General features: G+C 35.1%; 1 protein-coding gene and 1 long non-coding RNA gene across 2 annotated transcripts in view; both read right to left on the bottom strand.

Moving 5' to 3' along the window:
- The window catches only part of NPHP1 (nephrocystin 1), a 30,754-nt gene extending 20,576 nt beyond the window's left edge, over nucleotides 1-10,178 (bottom strand). The window contains 9 exon segments of the mRNA XM_032214907.1: nucleotides 1,761-1,855; nucleotides 2,393-2,477; nucleotides 3,246-3,288; nucleotides 3,692-3,789; nucleotides 4,598-4,653; nucleotides 4,656-4,698; nucleotides 5,238-5,416; nucleotides 8,236-8,305; nucleotides 10,054-10,178. Coding sequence (XP_032070798.1) covers nucleotides 1,761-1,855; nucleotides 2,393-2,477; nucleotides 3,246-3,288; nucleotides 3,692-3,789; nucleotides 4,598-4,653; nucleotides 4,656-4,698; nucleotides 5,238-5,416; nucleotides 8,236-8,305; nucleotides 10,054-10,137 — 753 coding nt within the window. The 5' untranslated portion in view covers nucleotides 10,138-10,178.
- Nucleotides 10,179-11,417: 1,239 nt separating this feature from the next.
- LOC116508005 lies at nucleotides 11,418-12,924 on the bottom strand. The gene is made up of 2 exons (XR_004255263.1): nucleotides 12,690-12,924; nucleotides 11,418-11,719 (listed from the first exon to the last, which is right to left on the bottom strand). It is a non-coding gene; the product is annotated as an uncharacterized LOC116508005 (long non-coding RNA).
- Between the last annotated feature and the right edge of the window lie 3,741 nt (nucleotides 12,925-16,665).

The following is a 16,665-nucleotide window of genomic DNA, read 5'->3' as shown; positions in this document are numbered from 1 at the left end:
ATAAAAGTAAAAAATAGAAGAAGAACACTTAATCCATTCATTTTTAAAGGTTTGCATAAATTCCATCCAGGAAGATAGCATTTTAAAAAGAAAGATAACCACGTCTAAAACCATTCCAAATTCTGCCGCTTGATTCTTCTGTTCTCCAATTTAAATTAAAATTTTTAAAACATAAAGTTGTCACCAGTTGGAAACACCTTTCTCTTTCTGTATCTTTCCATTGTGGAGCCTCCCCGACTTCGTCAGTCTTGGCTGGATTTTTTGTTGCCCGCTTGAAGAAATTCTCTTGCATCAATCAGGGACTTTGCGATGTCCCTGAGGTCAGCAAGACGTATTCTTGCTGTTCACGTCTCTTCGGGACAGTTAGGTCTGATTGGACCACCTAGCGCCAAAAGTAATCGGTTGCGGTCTCAGAGCATCGAGACCGCATGTCCGTATCATGCGACGTTGGCTCCTCCTCCCTTACTTCATTTCTATAACTGCCCACCTCAGTAAATGACTCTGGGCAGCTTACAAATGCAAAGTTTACATACCAAAGAATCCATTTGTTATTTTTTCACTCACTCCAAGTATTTCTTAGTCTTTCTGACCCCATCCTTAGATTCAAATTATTTCTGACCCATCCTTAGATTCAAATTATTTCTGACCACATCCTTAGATTCAAATTATTTCTGACCCCATCCTTAGATTCAAATTATTTCTGACCCCATCCTTAGATTCAAATTATTTCTTGATATTTTTTTTGTTACATGCCCTTTTTATTTTTTAAGCTCATTCTCTGTGTTTATCAGAGAGCTCTTTATGCAAGCAGATTGGTTCATCAGCTACCTCCCATGTTTCTTTCTATCTAGCATTGTTTGTATTTGGGCCTTCATTATCTCATTTCAACACTTCCTGAACAGGTTTCCTTCAGGATTTTCATGCATGGAACCCTTCATATTTATTCTCTTACTGGAAATTAGCTTTTTTGAAGTCTACCTTCTAATCTGACTACCTTCAGTTCTCCCTGTCTGCGATATGATTAATTGTAAGATTACATGGTCACTTCTCCCAAGTTCCTATAACTTCCTCAAGCTTTCATTCATATTAATAAGTATTAAATCCAATATAACTAATTCCTTAGTTTCTTTTTCCACCCTTTGTATGTTAAAGTCATCTGAAAGAATCTATTGGATTTCCTATTTGCCACAGAGTGGATTTCCAATTGAACTTAGGTAATTGAAACACATTACCACAGTTGTATGTTTCATAGAGTATTATGGCCATCTGATCTGTGATGATTTCATCTATGTCTTTGGCTAATTGGTGTGAATTTATAGCACACACAACAGTGTCAATGTTTTCTTTTTCCTAATATTCACCAAGACATTTATGGCAGGGTTTCCTTCTTGTTGTCACAAATTTCCCTACAGATATAGTTATTTTTATTTATGCCATCACCCCTCCCCTTTTCTTGGGTCTGATTTTTTTAACAAATTATATCCTTCCAATACTACATTCAAATTATGAGTTCCATTCACTAGATTTCCAAAACTATCAACAATATCATATTTCCCTTGTACTAGAACTCTCTTTTTATTCTCACTCCCTGTACATCTATGTAAAAGCATCTGAATCCTTTAGCCTTGAAGCTTTACAATTTTATTATATACTTCATGACAGTCTTCCCAGGCTTTTGCACCGTTACACCCAATTTCTTCATCATCTGTATCCTGAAGACACTAGCCTTTATGTGTATCTTTTTAAGAACAAGTACTTACACTGCCTTTTTCAGGGCTCCATATCAGATCTTGAAAAGAAAGATTGGAAGGTGTAAGCACGGGTTGAAGGAATGAAGATGCCTGAAACTGATTTCCTAGAAAAAAATAGATGTACGCATTTATGTACATCCATCACCTTTTATGCTTACTGGCTACATAGTCTTTGATAGTCAGAATTTCCAATCTGAAGCTATACTTTTTTTAAATTTATGACCTAAACAAACATGGCTTGAATCACGGATAATACGTAGCTTTTTTTATCAATGAAGCTGAGGTCTGGAACCAATTATGAGTGGACTATCTCAATTACTTAACACATTTAGGTAAATGCATATATTTTCAAATGTTTTTGTTTCATTCATAGTTTATATTGTAAAATATACACTTTAAAAAAACTTTATTCTATAGCCAGGTAGCATTTAAATTATGTAATAGTCTGTACCACTATTGCTCTCCAAAATTTAAAAGAAATAATAAATCAATTCAATAGCATTAAAATCAACAATTTGTGATGCCATTTTGTAATGTCACCATATTATACCATATTTAATGTTGTTCTATCAAGCTTCAGTTGTCCTTAGAAGCATCACATCTGATTTAGATTTAGTGAAATAATTTTGTAGAAAATCTACCTTCATCCAAGAGCTGTGCAAGTGTCGAAGGTCGAAATCCAGCTGGCACTGCTCCCATAGTTGTCAGGGCATCTAAGACATTATTCTGTTCATTTAGACAGAGATATTCCTTTTGATTAAGGAAAGCCCCGTCTGAGTCATGAAGAAAAAAGCAAAAAAGAAGCAAAAAAAAGAAGTATTTTGAGCTTCATGAGCAAACTACAGTTGCTTGCAGAAATGTGGAGAAGATAATCCACTTTATATTGTGGCACTAATTATGTCGATGATCTGACGATGTCACTCTACTCTGCTTCAGTTTCAGGGAAGATGTCAAGATCTATCCATGATTTGCTGATTTTCAATTCACTTCTGTTCCCAACAGTGGATCTGGCAAAAGATACTCAGTAAGATGCCTGCCTAAGCAAAGCCTCTTCATTCTGCCTGTGTGTTCTGCACCTGCTGCCCCAATTTCTTTTTCTAGTGCTATCCTTCTGTTTGTTCTGCTATTGACCTCCACCACCTTATTTCTCTTGTCCAGACTGCATTATATCCTCTTCTCATTCACTTTCCCAGGTAATTAAGGAAATTGTCCCATTTCATTTTTTTAACATTTAATGAAATGTCTGCTAGCTAAAAGTTTCAGCAATACTGTTCCAAAGCCATGCTAGAAATTAAGGTGGCAAATGATTCTGAGTAAATAAAGAAAAGATTGTGCTATGAAATATTTATTCCAGTGTAAATATTTTTAGCTTGCTCACTTTGCATTCAACAGTAGGACTGTTTGCTCTTCAATCAAAATCTTTTGAAAAAAACAAAGGTGATGCTTCAAATCATTACTGACATGTAAATGTAACTCTGCAAAATGCAAACTTACCTCTGTGAGGGCCTTTTTGACAGCACTCCAGTGAGAGTCTGTTCTGCAGACAGTACAAACATAAGGAAAAAATATATACTTATAGGAAATATATACAAAAGCCAAATAGCATTCAAATCAGTCTGCTTTATCAGCCCAATCAAAAGGCTCAATATGGTTGGACCCAGAACCCTTGAAGAAGGACTTAATCATACACAGGTTTATTCTACACATTTAGCTCTTCAGTAAGACTCTTTTTGTAAGTCCCACCATGAATACATTTAAAACCAAGAACTAATTATTTTTTAATGGTAGGTCCCATATTATAGGCAACTTTAGGAATAAGATGTTTTTGGATTTTTTTTTGTTTCTTACACATTGCATATTAAATAGCTTACAAACGGAGTAAGTTCTCATAATATACCAACTGATGATGATGTATGTCTGCATTAAAGTCTGCAGTCTACCTTTTCAGAATATCGGCTCCACCTGCTGTTTCATCTGCCACCTCAATGTCCTCCTCTGTTTCCTCTTCACTTGGCTCTTCTTCTTCCTTGTCTTTTGCCTGTCACAAGAAGTACACTGATCAGCCAAACTGCATCCTTATTTTTGTAATGGAAGGGATAGTCTAACAACATGAGGAAGAGTAATAGCCTATCACGAGCCTTATATTCTTCACTGAAAATAATACTCCATCATAACAGCAGAAGTTTCTAATGAACACTTGTCACAAGTTCCCCACACATCTAAAGTCCATCACATTACTTTCCAACACTGTTTAGAGAGTATTCTGTTAATCAGGAATAGATAACTGGTTGCTGCCTGACAACCTAACTAAATACGTTTTTTCACCTTCATCATCACAATCTTATTGATATCTAAAGAAGTAAATGAATCACTTATCCACCCAAAAATTAACATCCCAGATGGCAGTGCCCTATTATCACTTATAAAAATCAGCACCTCTCTATTACTGTGTGGTGATAATTGTTAGTTTAGAACTGATAAGGTGGTGTTTATTTTATTAAACTAGCCTAAGGTTCTTAGAATAGTGTCAGCCTATAAATATGTGTATAAATAACTACTATAACAATCCATACAATTTCCAGGACATGTTTGCAAAAGGACTGGTTCCAGAGATACTATCACTGTCTTTCTTCCTTATAGGTATGTACAATCAACAGTTAAGACTCAAAATATCGGCAAGTATTATTTCTATTAAAAAAAATATTTACTGCAGGCTATGGAAAAAATATTTCCCTTTTACTTTTATACAGTGCAATGCTATCACTCTGCCATCTTACAAAAGAGCACAGACATCAACAATAATTAAAATAGTTAAAACTGAGTGGAAAGAGAAAATGCATACTAACCATAAGATAGGTTTTAGGCACAAGGCCTTTCTCCCCTTTCGAATTTTTAGCCAGCACCAACCATCAGGCTTTTTCTCAATGATAAGAAGAACTTCTTCTTTCTTCAATAATGAAAACAGAGAAATAAAAGTAAGTATATTAACACTGAAAATGTTTTGAGTATTCCAATACAATGTATAGAATATACGGTGTATGTTTTAATGTTTGTTTAGCATCAAATGTGATCATTACTATTTTACCAACTGATGCAAAATGTTACTGAAGATGCCAGAGACATAAAAAGAAAATCAAATGGTTTTGCAACTATTGTAAAGAAACAGAAAATCAAAAAGTTAATTTGAAGTCTAAAAATTTATGTTCCATTCAGCTTGTTTTTTTAAATGAACATTTCAAATAAACATTGGTAGATTTATATCACTGCACCTATACAAACCTGTTGTTCCACTTGGCCCTCTACTTCAATCTAAAACATACTTTAGACAATGCCTACAACTCAGGTCAAAGTTACACAGATAATGATGATTGATCTCAATTCTCATGCCACATTAAATGGTACAGGGCACAGATCACAACAAACAGAACAGACAGTAGAGGCAAACAAGTGGAATAGTGGACTCAAGAAATGCTAGATTTTACTTGCTTTAAATGTCAAATCCCCTTCTTGCTGTGCAGCAAAATCACCAACAGCGATGAATTCTATATTAAGTGAACCATCTAGTTTACTTTCATCATCATCATCATCATCATCATCATCATCATCATCATCATCATCATCCTTGCTATCTTGCTCTTCTTCATCATCAACATTTTGGGTATTTTCTCCTTCCTCATTTTCTGTCTTTTCATTTTTCTGCTGTTCTTCTGGGCTGCCATTCTTTTCAATTCCTAACAAAGAAATAAAAACAGGAAATAACTGATGTTTTGAAAATCGCTTATTTTAATCAGTCCTGGTTTGACTAATATGTAGCTTGAATTGGCAGTAAACAAGTATAGGAAATAATAAATGCTTCTGATTTAACATTTAGAAAATGAATTAAATGAAGTGAGCAATCCAGAAGAAAACTAGCATATATTTTCCCTATTCCTGAAAACGATTAATATCTGGCATTAAATGAGATTAGGCAGTTTCTACAAAATGGAAGCAGATATCAAAAAGATATGCACAATGCATTTTGAATGCATTTAAATTTCTATACTGTCATATATCTTAATTTTATGTTACAGGAAAGAAGATATCTATATTTGAAATCCATGCTGCATTTGCTTCCAATCTTGGTAAGAAACATTTATACTGGTTATGAAACATGCCTATAATTAAATGTAAGCAAACTTGTGATAGTTGGCTAGAACAAAAAATTAAATCTCTTAAATTTACCTACATGCTAGAGTCTTTGACTATATTGTCCTGGTTAAGGACTGCAGCAAGTTTTTCCAGTTGCTGAGAAAGATTGAACACTTGTTTTTCTTCTTCTTCTTTTCTCTGATTATAATTTCCTACTGGTGCAGGTCATCTGACTGTGAGATAAAAGCACAACAGAATTTTAAGAAAATCCATATGTATATAATATTTACCAAGTTTTATAATCTTAGTTTATATTTATATCTTGTCATTTCTCAAAGTAATATACATGCAAATTTTCCTTTATTTTAGTCTCAGAGCATCAATCCATTGAGATAGAAGATCAAAAACTTTCATATGTCAAGAGGGGAGTTAAACTTGAATGTTTCCAATGTTAACCTCTGCATGATAATGGCTTCCAAATCACATTTAGAAAAGATGTTCTTTAATGGATGGATTTAATTAGAATGACAGAAATTCAGAAAGCTATATATACACTGGAACTTGGAAAATAGCTGCTAATTTCAATACTACTTTAGCAAACAATATCTCAGAATCTTCCCTCTCTTATTTTTGGATAAGTATTCTTCCTCTAGTGGAATAGATATTCAATGTCATAATGTCTATAAAGATCACAATCATGAAGCCATGGTATTCCCTGTAATATTTTATAGAAGCAAATGCTGGACTTTGAAGGAGGGTAGGACATTTTGAATTTGGTGCTGAAGAAGACTTCTAAAATTCTGTAGAAAGCAAAAAAAAAAAAAAAATCAAATAGATAACTGAAAGAAATCAACTCAGAGTTCTCACTTGAGGCACAAATGACCTGGCTCAAATTAATCTACTTTGTACACGTTATGTGAAGACCTAGCTCACTACAAAAGACTCTACTGCTGAAAAAATGACATGAAAGAGAAGATAACCAGCAGCAAGATGGATAGATTCAGTTACAGTGGCACTGACTGCATCATTGGGAGACTTAAAGAATAGGTTAGAGATAGATTGTCATGGAGAAAATATGTGTGTGGTTAGTACGACGTCAAAAATCATTTGTTGGCACATAATCAACCAATCAACTATAGCCCCTAAATATTTACTTTCTTTAAGTTCTGCAAGACTTAAGGTATTTTCATCCACAGATTTCTCAGCTCCAAACATCCTATAAATGGAAAGAAAGAACAGAGTTTAGATGCTGTCTACCAACTATCAAATATGCTGACCCTAAAATATTACACTATTATGTTTAAATTTAATAAACAAGTTAATAATCTCAAGGTGAGTATGTATGTTAATAGCATACTGCCATAACTCAGAAAAATTTCTATATGCACATATCCCTAGAGAAGGAGTACTATTGATGCTGAAAGCTATTAAAGCCTCCTTACATTTGTCTGGTTGAAGAATGATTAATGCTTCTGTTGCTCATTCTCCTGCAGGAAAATCTACTTCTCCTGCAAGAGAATCTACAAATCTACTTTGGTTAAGTAGATTTTTGTTGTTCTCCTATAGGAGATCCTGCAGGAGAACAACAAAAATCTACCTGACCAAAGTAGAGTAACCAAAGGTGAAGCAAAGCACTAGATTCATTCTTGCTACTGTAGTTTTTGCAAAGAATACTATAGTTCTTTGATTTTGATCTTATATAGAAAAAGATCATTCTTAAGTTAAAAATATACTCTGGAAACACTGTACTATAGATAAATACTAACAAGTGTGTATGGGGAGAAAGGGCATTTGCTTTACGGTTTTTATCATTCTGAAATATAAACCACCTGAATGCTTTGGAATAACTAGCATACAAATTCATGAACAAGCAATCCTGAATATTTTGTAATTGGCCTTGAATCTACTTTCATAGTGAAAGCAATATAAATGTTTTAAAAAATAATGATAAAATATAGCAGTTAAAATAAATCAACTCACTGCAGAAGGAATGGTATGTATTGAATGCTAACATTTAAATATAATGCATTTCAATGTAAAAATAATGACATTAAACGCTGCACCATTAATCACTGATACTCCACTGAAGAACAGTTCCAAATATTTATATTCATAAACATCTTCTTCAATTTGTTTTTATGTGATTGATTGTGTGCTAAATGAGACTAGGCAAATAACATTGCATCACCTCTCATCTTTGAAGTAAAATACACGTAGAAATGAGTCTATTTTTTATAAATGTTCTTCTAAATAAAGAAGTCTCGACTATTTCTAAATCACCTGTTTAATTTCTTTACATTTCAAGTGCCATATAGTAAGTGCTTCTGTCAAAAAATTACTGTAGCAATGTACATACCTCTCCTAAGACTTTTCTTTTTTTCAGAATCCAGAGACTTCACTTTGCTTTCTTGAAGCAAAGTTTCCACCTGAAATATTTTAAATTAAGACATAATGTGTTGAATAAAAGCAGTTGCATAACATCATATTATTAAGACTTGTACATATATTGTATTTAGGATAAAAAAAACACCACTCCAAAACAAATTTCCCCATATTCTCTAATATTCACACATATATACACATCATCTGCCCAATATTAATAATATTCACATCCAATTACATTTTAACTTCCCCTTTATTACAAACAAGTAACTTCAGAGTAGGAAAATCCACTAAATTTAGAATCAATACTATACATATTTATCTAAATCCCATTAAGTTCTGTATACATGTAAATTTTACTATAGTGCCCTCTACAGGACCTTGCTACTTTAATCAGTCTGGACCACTTGTGAGATTTAAGTGTTGCACTAAGTTAATTAGGATTGTCTATATATGTGTAAGAAATATAAGAGAAAGCTTATTCTGATATATCATAAATATATATTCATCAAATTGTTTCCACTCAGAAAAGGAGTATAAAATATAAGTACAGCTCAGAGTTGCCTTGAACTGCAAAATGGACAAGATATAAATTAATAAATAAGAAAATAATAAACAAAAGTAATAAAATGCTAAGTCCATTAGCCATACCTTTCAATCCTTGTAAACCATCAAACCTATTTTGCTAAACAAGTCTCATTTTCTTAATCCTTTCAAAACATTGGAACCTTTACTTGCTGTATTCATTATGCTTCATTTTGTAAATACAAATGAAGTACTGTATATTTTTAAAGTAAAAGATAAACACAATCCTATTAGCTTCTTTTTACAAAAATCCATTCCTGGCCCCAGACTACCAATTAATTTTCTGTCAGCATTTGAATATCTTAGCATTTCTCCATTCTTCTATATTTCGTGTATAATGTTCATACAAAGGCTATAGAGTAACCTACTTGCTGTAGTGTTCTGGCAGATATGGATAAAGTATAGAGCCACTTTTTGAGGGAGATGGGTGGTTTAGAAATATGAAGTGTGGTGTGGTGTGTGTGTGTGTGTGTGTGTGTGTGTGTGATATCATTTACTCAATTTTCCCTATTGAACACAAGTTCAATATAAATTTATTTCACCTATTAAGTTAGGTGTTAGGTGTTAACACTGTTTGCTGAGTGTTTTGTTGAGAATGTCACTGGGAGAATTGCTCGTCTCTAACAACTTTTTTTTTTTACCAAATAACTTATACAAAATACTTATTGCAGAATAGGATTACAATCTAATGCAGGGGTCTCCAAACTCGGTCACTTTAAGACTTGTGGACTTCAACTCCAGAATTCCATAGCCAGAAAAAGCTGGCTGGAGAATTCTGGGAGTTGAAGACCACAGGTCTTAAAGTTGCCGAGTTGGACATCCCTGATCTAACGGGTAATATTTTGGATTCTTACTCGCTGGGGCGTGCATATACATCTCTTCCCCACCCCACCCCACCCCGCCACTTTAAGATACACGCGTGCATCTTCTAATACTTAACCATAAAGTTCAGACTAGTTTTGTAGGGATTCACATATTCAACAATGAAAACGGAGGGATCACATTTGGGGAGCCACATCAGGTTTGCACTGAAACAAGTCCATCCATGAGCTCCACAACTGAGATTTTGAGGGATTTTTTTTTTTCCCCAACCGCCACCCTCTAGTGGGTCACAACTGTTGGGATGCATTGGGAATTTGGCTTTTGCAATCCCAGCTGCCTATCTCCCTCTCTCTCCGAGAAAGGAAAACGCCAAAAGACACTTCACCTGTTCCCGCAGCTCTCTGCCCCGACGCAACGCGGCCTGCAGTGGACCTCTTCGGCTCCGACGGCTGGTCATTTGTATAGACATTGCCGGGGTTGCTTTGAGCAAAGGGAGCGGCCACCACGGTCGCTAAGGAGACCAAAGCTGCGGCGCTTAACTAAACGTCATCAATCGGCGTTCCGAAGACCCAAAGCTTGGTTTAGGGGAGAACCGCGCTAACGGCGGTAGGCGTCTCCCAGGTAGAAAAGCCGAAAGAGCAAGATGTTCACGGGTAAAGGGAACAGCTGAGGGGCAACTCCCAATTTTGCCCTTGCCCTAGTAACAAAAGGAATAAGGCGATAATTCGATTGTTTTAAGAATTACTTACAGCTCATCCAATTACGATGCCAAGAAACAGGAGGAAATACGTAAACTAGGAGTTTACGAGCGGTTTTGTTAACTATATGCCTGGTTAGTTCACATCAGCCTATTTAATCCTCCAATTTTATCTCCAAATCTCCTAGGATCTATTCTAGAGTGAACATTTCACTCTGGAATTCTAGCCCAAGTACTTACTCAAAACACATGTCTTCTACTCTATGAGCAGTCACTGAGAAGGATAAACGGCAATTACATATCTAATAATGTACTACCCCCAGCTTTTTACTTGAATGCTCATGTGCCTAACAATAAATCGAAACTAAAACGAAAGTTGAACTATTATAAACTTGATAAAATAATTATCATTGTATCAACCTGGCCACAAACATCTCAAACGAAGAGCTATCACCAAAATGAATATATGACGTTAGATTATCTTTTTGCCACCAGATAGATGCTTATTGTACAGTACTCATTCATTTGGGTTGAATTTCAACTACCTTATTACAGAATACCAGTAATAAGAAAAAAAATCAGTATGAGTCAATTGGTACATTGACTCTCTCTGGCTGCACTAGAAAATGAGTCTGTATGAATTATAGCAAAGCATTCATCATGTACTGCATCTCAACCCACATACCTAAATACCATTTCTAGTCCTTTGTTTCTTTATCAAGTTGATTAGGCAGATAGTTTCTTATAAAATATCATACCAAAATAAATAGTTTCAGATTTAAAATCACATTCAATGTAGGTATTAGTTTACACATTGCTTTAGGCTTAAATATGATTTATTAATAAGCTAAATGTAGCTTGGCATAATACAGGAAACACACAAAACAAAACACATTATGGTTTAGCATGTTGTTTGAATCAGGCTAATAAATTTAGAACTAACCTTTAATGTTATAAGTTGGTAATCACATATTAGGATATAAAATTATGCTTGTCTTCATTTTCATGGCCAAAATAAAGAACTTTTAAGAAAAAACTAACACAGAATATATGCATTGCACTTGTTTATTTTCTATTTAAACTTTATTAGGAAGATCCAATTCATAAAACATCCTTAAATTATTAGCAGTCCAAGTAGGGAATGTTAAGCAGTTCATACAGACAAGTTTCAACAGACAGATGACTTCTTTCTGCAGATGCTAAACTTTTTTGTAAATATCAGTCCCATGCAATGGCAATTTCATAGATATCTCCAAACCAAGTTTACGCAGGAGGATGTTTTAAAGAAGTCCATTTATATACATCAAATATGGAAACTTGATTGTAGTTCTTTTGAGGCTTCTATTGTGTTCAGCTGTTGACAGGTAAAAAAAATGAAAATCAGTTCCCTATAACTTAAGTTTTCTCAAAATTTAAAATATAAAACAAAACCGAATACAAGTTAAAATATATAACAGATGATGTAATTTTAGTATTTGGGAACAGCATTAAGGCAATCAGGCACAGTTCCATCCACTGAGATGTTGGTTGATTTTGGTACAACTGTCAACTGAAATGTTGCAGGAACCTTAACAAAAGTCTATTATACAAAGAATTTAAACTGAGAACGAATCCCTGAATTTAAAAATCAGCATATTTTCAAAAAAACCAAAGTGTTTCAACAAACAATAAGTATTGTTTAATTAAAAATAGGCATACAAATGTTCAGCTGCTCTGAAAAAAACTGATGTAACCCAGTAAACAAGGTTGAAACTGTAACCCCAAAGTAATTTCAACCACTTTTGAAAAAAACATGAATTTCCAGACTATTGTTAAAACAATTACAAAATGAGTAGTAGTTTCAGGGAAATATTCTCTCTTCCTAAAGCTCTCCAGAACAACTAGCATTCAATAAGCAAACATTATACAGAAACAGGTCGTCTTCTCTACCTGAAATAATAATGGCCAAGGTATCCTTAGGCTCATCGACTAGTATTAAAACATAAAACCCTTCAAGAAGAAGGGTGCAAATTGAAACATACATTAAGGCTTTGTGCCTTTATTTTCATACAAAGAGTCATAAAGTTTTTTTTTTTTTAAGATAGCAAAGGAAAAACACAGCAAAAATTAAGCGCGATAACTATTGGCCTACTTCTCTTGATAATTAGCTTTGAAAAGCAGGGATCGCCGCTTGAACTTTTCATTGCCCCAGCCTAGAGTTAGAAGGCCCGAGGGCAAACGAGCCTTTTGCCCATGAAAGAGCGCTGCCTTTCAGCGTGACCCCTCTCAGTCAGCGTGACCCACTCCCGGTCACCATTCCTGGGCTATTGCGGCGGCTTCCTCACCGCTTCACGCGAGTTCCAACTTATTCTGCGTTGCTGCTAGCTGGTCCTGCAGCCGTCGCTTCCGCCACTTGAGGTAATACCTCCGCGCTCGTTCGCCTGCCATCCCACCACCACTCCCGAAGCGAAGGCTAGTAACACCGCTAGCTTGACCGAGCGATCCGACAAGGGTTCCGAGCTCAGCGCCATTACCATTACCATTCGCCTTCAATCTGTTACAGCGCCCACTAGAGGCCAATCTGCTTTTATCCCCTTCTGGCGCCGAATGAAAAAAGGAGCTAAGAATGTTCTTGGCGCAGCAAGTAGCGGCTATTAGGCTGCAGTTATCCTTGACGCGGGCGATCTCTACCGAAATCGGTGAGGTTTCCTTTTGAGTAAGCAAAACTACGGTAGCTTTTAGATTGGCGTTTTTCAAATTTGGCAACTTAAAGATGTGTGGACTTCAAGTCCCAGAGTTCTCCAATAGCATGCTGGTTAACGAATTCTGGGAGTTGAAGTCCACACATCTTAATCTTGTTAAGTTTGAAAAGCACTAAGTAAATATAGCATGATTGCTTCAGCATATTGTAGCTTGAAATGTGAATCCAATAGTAATTTATAAACCACAAATTTGATAAAGGATAGGCATTGCTATGTGAAGCCAACTAAAAGTTCACTGTCTGATCCCTTTTTTCCAAATAAGTATTGTTATATTAGAAATCAAAATAAAGTAACAGCCTCTAGCCTATTTATTTATAAAAATACTTTAAACCTATAACGATTCCTCTGAGGCCAATTAAGTTTGTTGGAATTTATATCTGAGAAAATATGTACAAGTTGGATCACTTTGTAGCAAGAATGTATTGGTATAAAGTTGAAGTGAACTTTTCTTGATTTCATTGAACACGTTTTTGCAATTTATTTGCAACACTATAAAACTCTTGCTTTCTTTTAAACTCCCCAGTGTAACCTATGACTCTATTTTTCTCTGATACTTTCACAACCAACTATTAACTCAAACTACACTACTAACAGGGTTATCTGGGACTTCTACCTTTTAAACAATGAACCTGATTTAAACCCTGTTTGAGTAAATTTACTGTCCCTGCAGTTGTTATGTTAAACAATAAAAATGATTTTTTTTCTAAAGCAGATCTGAAAACTTTTGAAACTATTTCAGCCAGTTCCAATGTACTTCCAGGGGGAAAAACCTCCAAAGGCATAAGATTTACTGAAAACGTTTTCATATACTTGCAATCTTCTAGATGAAGTTTTGTTAATTAGAGATTGGAATTGCTTCTACAGTCAGAGCTGTTTTATACTGCTGACATATGCACTCTTTTCCTATAAATTGTTATGGCTCTCAACTTTCCTCAGATTGATGACAGGCAGATGTTTTGGGTCAATCTAATATTCCTAAATAGACCCAAGTTTGATAAGATCATTCAAACACTCTATGCTCTCTATGACTAGATATTTATTTTGCCCTAAATCTTATTTGCAGTATTATAGATAATCTAATCCTATGCAATTTACTTAATTTAATGAGATTTGATAGAAATCCTGAATACATAAATAAACTGAGTCCAGTTTTTGAGCTTAGAGACTAGCCAAACATTTTGCCTAATGTGTTGTGCAAATCCAATCCATATAGTTAATTATTCAATGTGACATGCAAACTCAGAAAATTAGATTTATAATTTATTATGTAAGATATGGCTAAATGAGTCCTGTTCAATTTTTCTTAAAGTTTTGGAGTGCTGTGGTACTTGGCCTCATCTTGCAATAATATTGTTTTCTCTCTGCCACAATAGATATAACTTAGCTAAATGCATTTTTAAGAGTAATTACTATTAATTTTTAGCCTTCAATCCTATAATTCCTAGATCAGTTGAATAAGATCAGAATAATCTACAGTAATGGGAGAGGGTCTACTACTGTCTTTAAATACAGCTAAGTAAACATTTTGGTACTATTCCTGGTGTCTCCTATGTTCTGGCCTCATGTGGATAAAATGCTTCCTCAGTATTCCCAAAGTACTTGATGAAAATTAACATTATACTCATTGCAAGTCAAACTTCCTTTTTTGAGAAAGCCAAATCCACCAATGGCAAAGAAATAAAACAAAATCCGGAACTGCAGCCAAGCACTAACCATAACCTCCCAAAACTGCCAACTCTGCAGCTATCTTGTATAGCTATGTCTTTGAGAACAGCCCACTATCTATACATGTAACCATGTGAAAGGAAGCTATAAATGTATATGTTTTTTTAAAAAAAACCAAGACAACATTGCTGTTTTGGAATAATTTCCTGGGATAACAACCCAATGTAGGTCTCACATTTAAGAAAACTATATATCTATATACTATATACTAAATATTAGTTTTAGCAAAAGCAAAACTAATATTTCTGCCCTTGTTACATAACATCAATTTTGCTCACTTGCTATAGAGATAGCATTGGCATTAATAGGAAAATATTAAATAACCAATCTGGAAAATATAAAGGTAAATTCATAGCATTTAGGGAGAACCTTGAAACCTAAAGATCAGTGGTAAAAATTACTTCTCAAAATCATTGTTCAGTATTTGCTTATTCTTTGGCATATGAATTTAGGTTACTTGCATTAGATCAACGGTGTCAAACTCTATTTCATTGAGGGTTGCATCAGGGTTGTGTTTGTGTTGGGCGTGGCTGGGGTGGGTGTGGCGAGCTCAATGTCACTCCAAGTACTCTGCCAGTAAAAATGGGTTCCCGAGCTCCGTTTTGGCTGCTATTGGCCTCCTGCAACCCATCTGCCAATGAAAACAGCACTTGAGAGGACCATATGCAGCCCTCCCAAGCTCCATTTTCATTGGCCAAGCACTGCGGGCCAGTCTTTCACTGTTTCCAGTATGGCACAGCGGGCCAGATCTAAACCCCCATGGGCCAGTTCTGGCCCGGGCCTTCAGTTTGACACCACTGCATTAGATGTTTTTCACGTACCCTTTTTTGCTGGTGAGGCACAACATTTGATCAAATATATTGTGGCAAACAAAATAAATACTGGTTGTTTTTTCCTTCTTTTCCTTGTGTCTCATTAATTGGAGCAGGTGTTGGACAATGAATATTTGGAACGTGTTATTTCTGTGACACTGCACATTAAAATATAGACTAGTTGCTTAGTTTAAGATATTTGAAGAAAGACTGCCTATCTTGTCTTCTCCCAAATCTGAAATATGTTAACATATTAATGTAGCTGTATATGCATGGATGTGAGTGTAGTTGGGGACTGCATACAATCTAAGTACCAGAATGAATGAGGAATTGAGAGAGGACAGAGTGGCTATTTTTCTAATAAACACAAGCACGAGTTTACAAAAATTTGGAGACCAAGTTAGTGCCAGATATTCCTGGCAAAATAACCACAAAAATACTCTCTATAGCAGAGTGTGCATGGGAGGGGTTAAAAAAGTCAAGATGACAGCCTCATCCCCATGATCAAAGCCACTCCCCTTTTCCTTTTAAAATAGGGGCAAGAGTTCAGTCAAGAAACACTAATTGCCACTCTTGGTTTTTTAAATCTCCCTGCCAGATGTTGCTGCCTTACAGAATTATCTTTGCTTTTCATACTTGTACATAGACATGTAAGATAGTGTGTCTCATTTATCTCTTCACATACACAACATAATGCACATTCAGGCCTTTTGTTCTGATGCTCTCCATACTTTCATAGTACTGAATACTATTTTCATTCCTGTGTGTAGATAAAAGATGTATCTTTTTAAACATGGTATTTTTCATCTCTACTTTTCATCTCTGCCTATCACTTCTTCAAAGAGAATATATTGGTAAACTGCTCTAAGTCTTTGCTGCAGCCTTGGAAAGAGAAATCAGGGTCACTCCCATCAACTCTACTGAGAAGGCAGCTCTTTTACCAGAGGAATAGACTAAAGGAGAACCAGCAGCAAAGTGTTCAGCAACTTTTGACTCTTCTTCTTTAAAGTATTCCCATCTGA

Source organism: Thamnophis elegans, chromosome 4 (assembly GCF_009769535.1).
Source record: "Thamnophis elegans isolate rThaEle1 chromosome 4, rThaEle1.pri, whole genome shotgun sequence".
Classification (NCBI taxonomy): Eukaryota; Metazoa; Chordata; class Lepidosauria; order Squamata; family Colubridae; genus Thamnophis; species Thamnophis elegans.
This window is presented reverse-complemented; position numbering and strand designations above follow the sequence as displayed.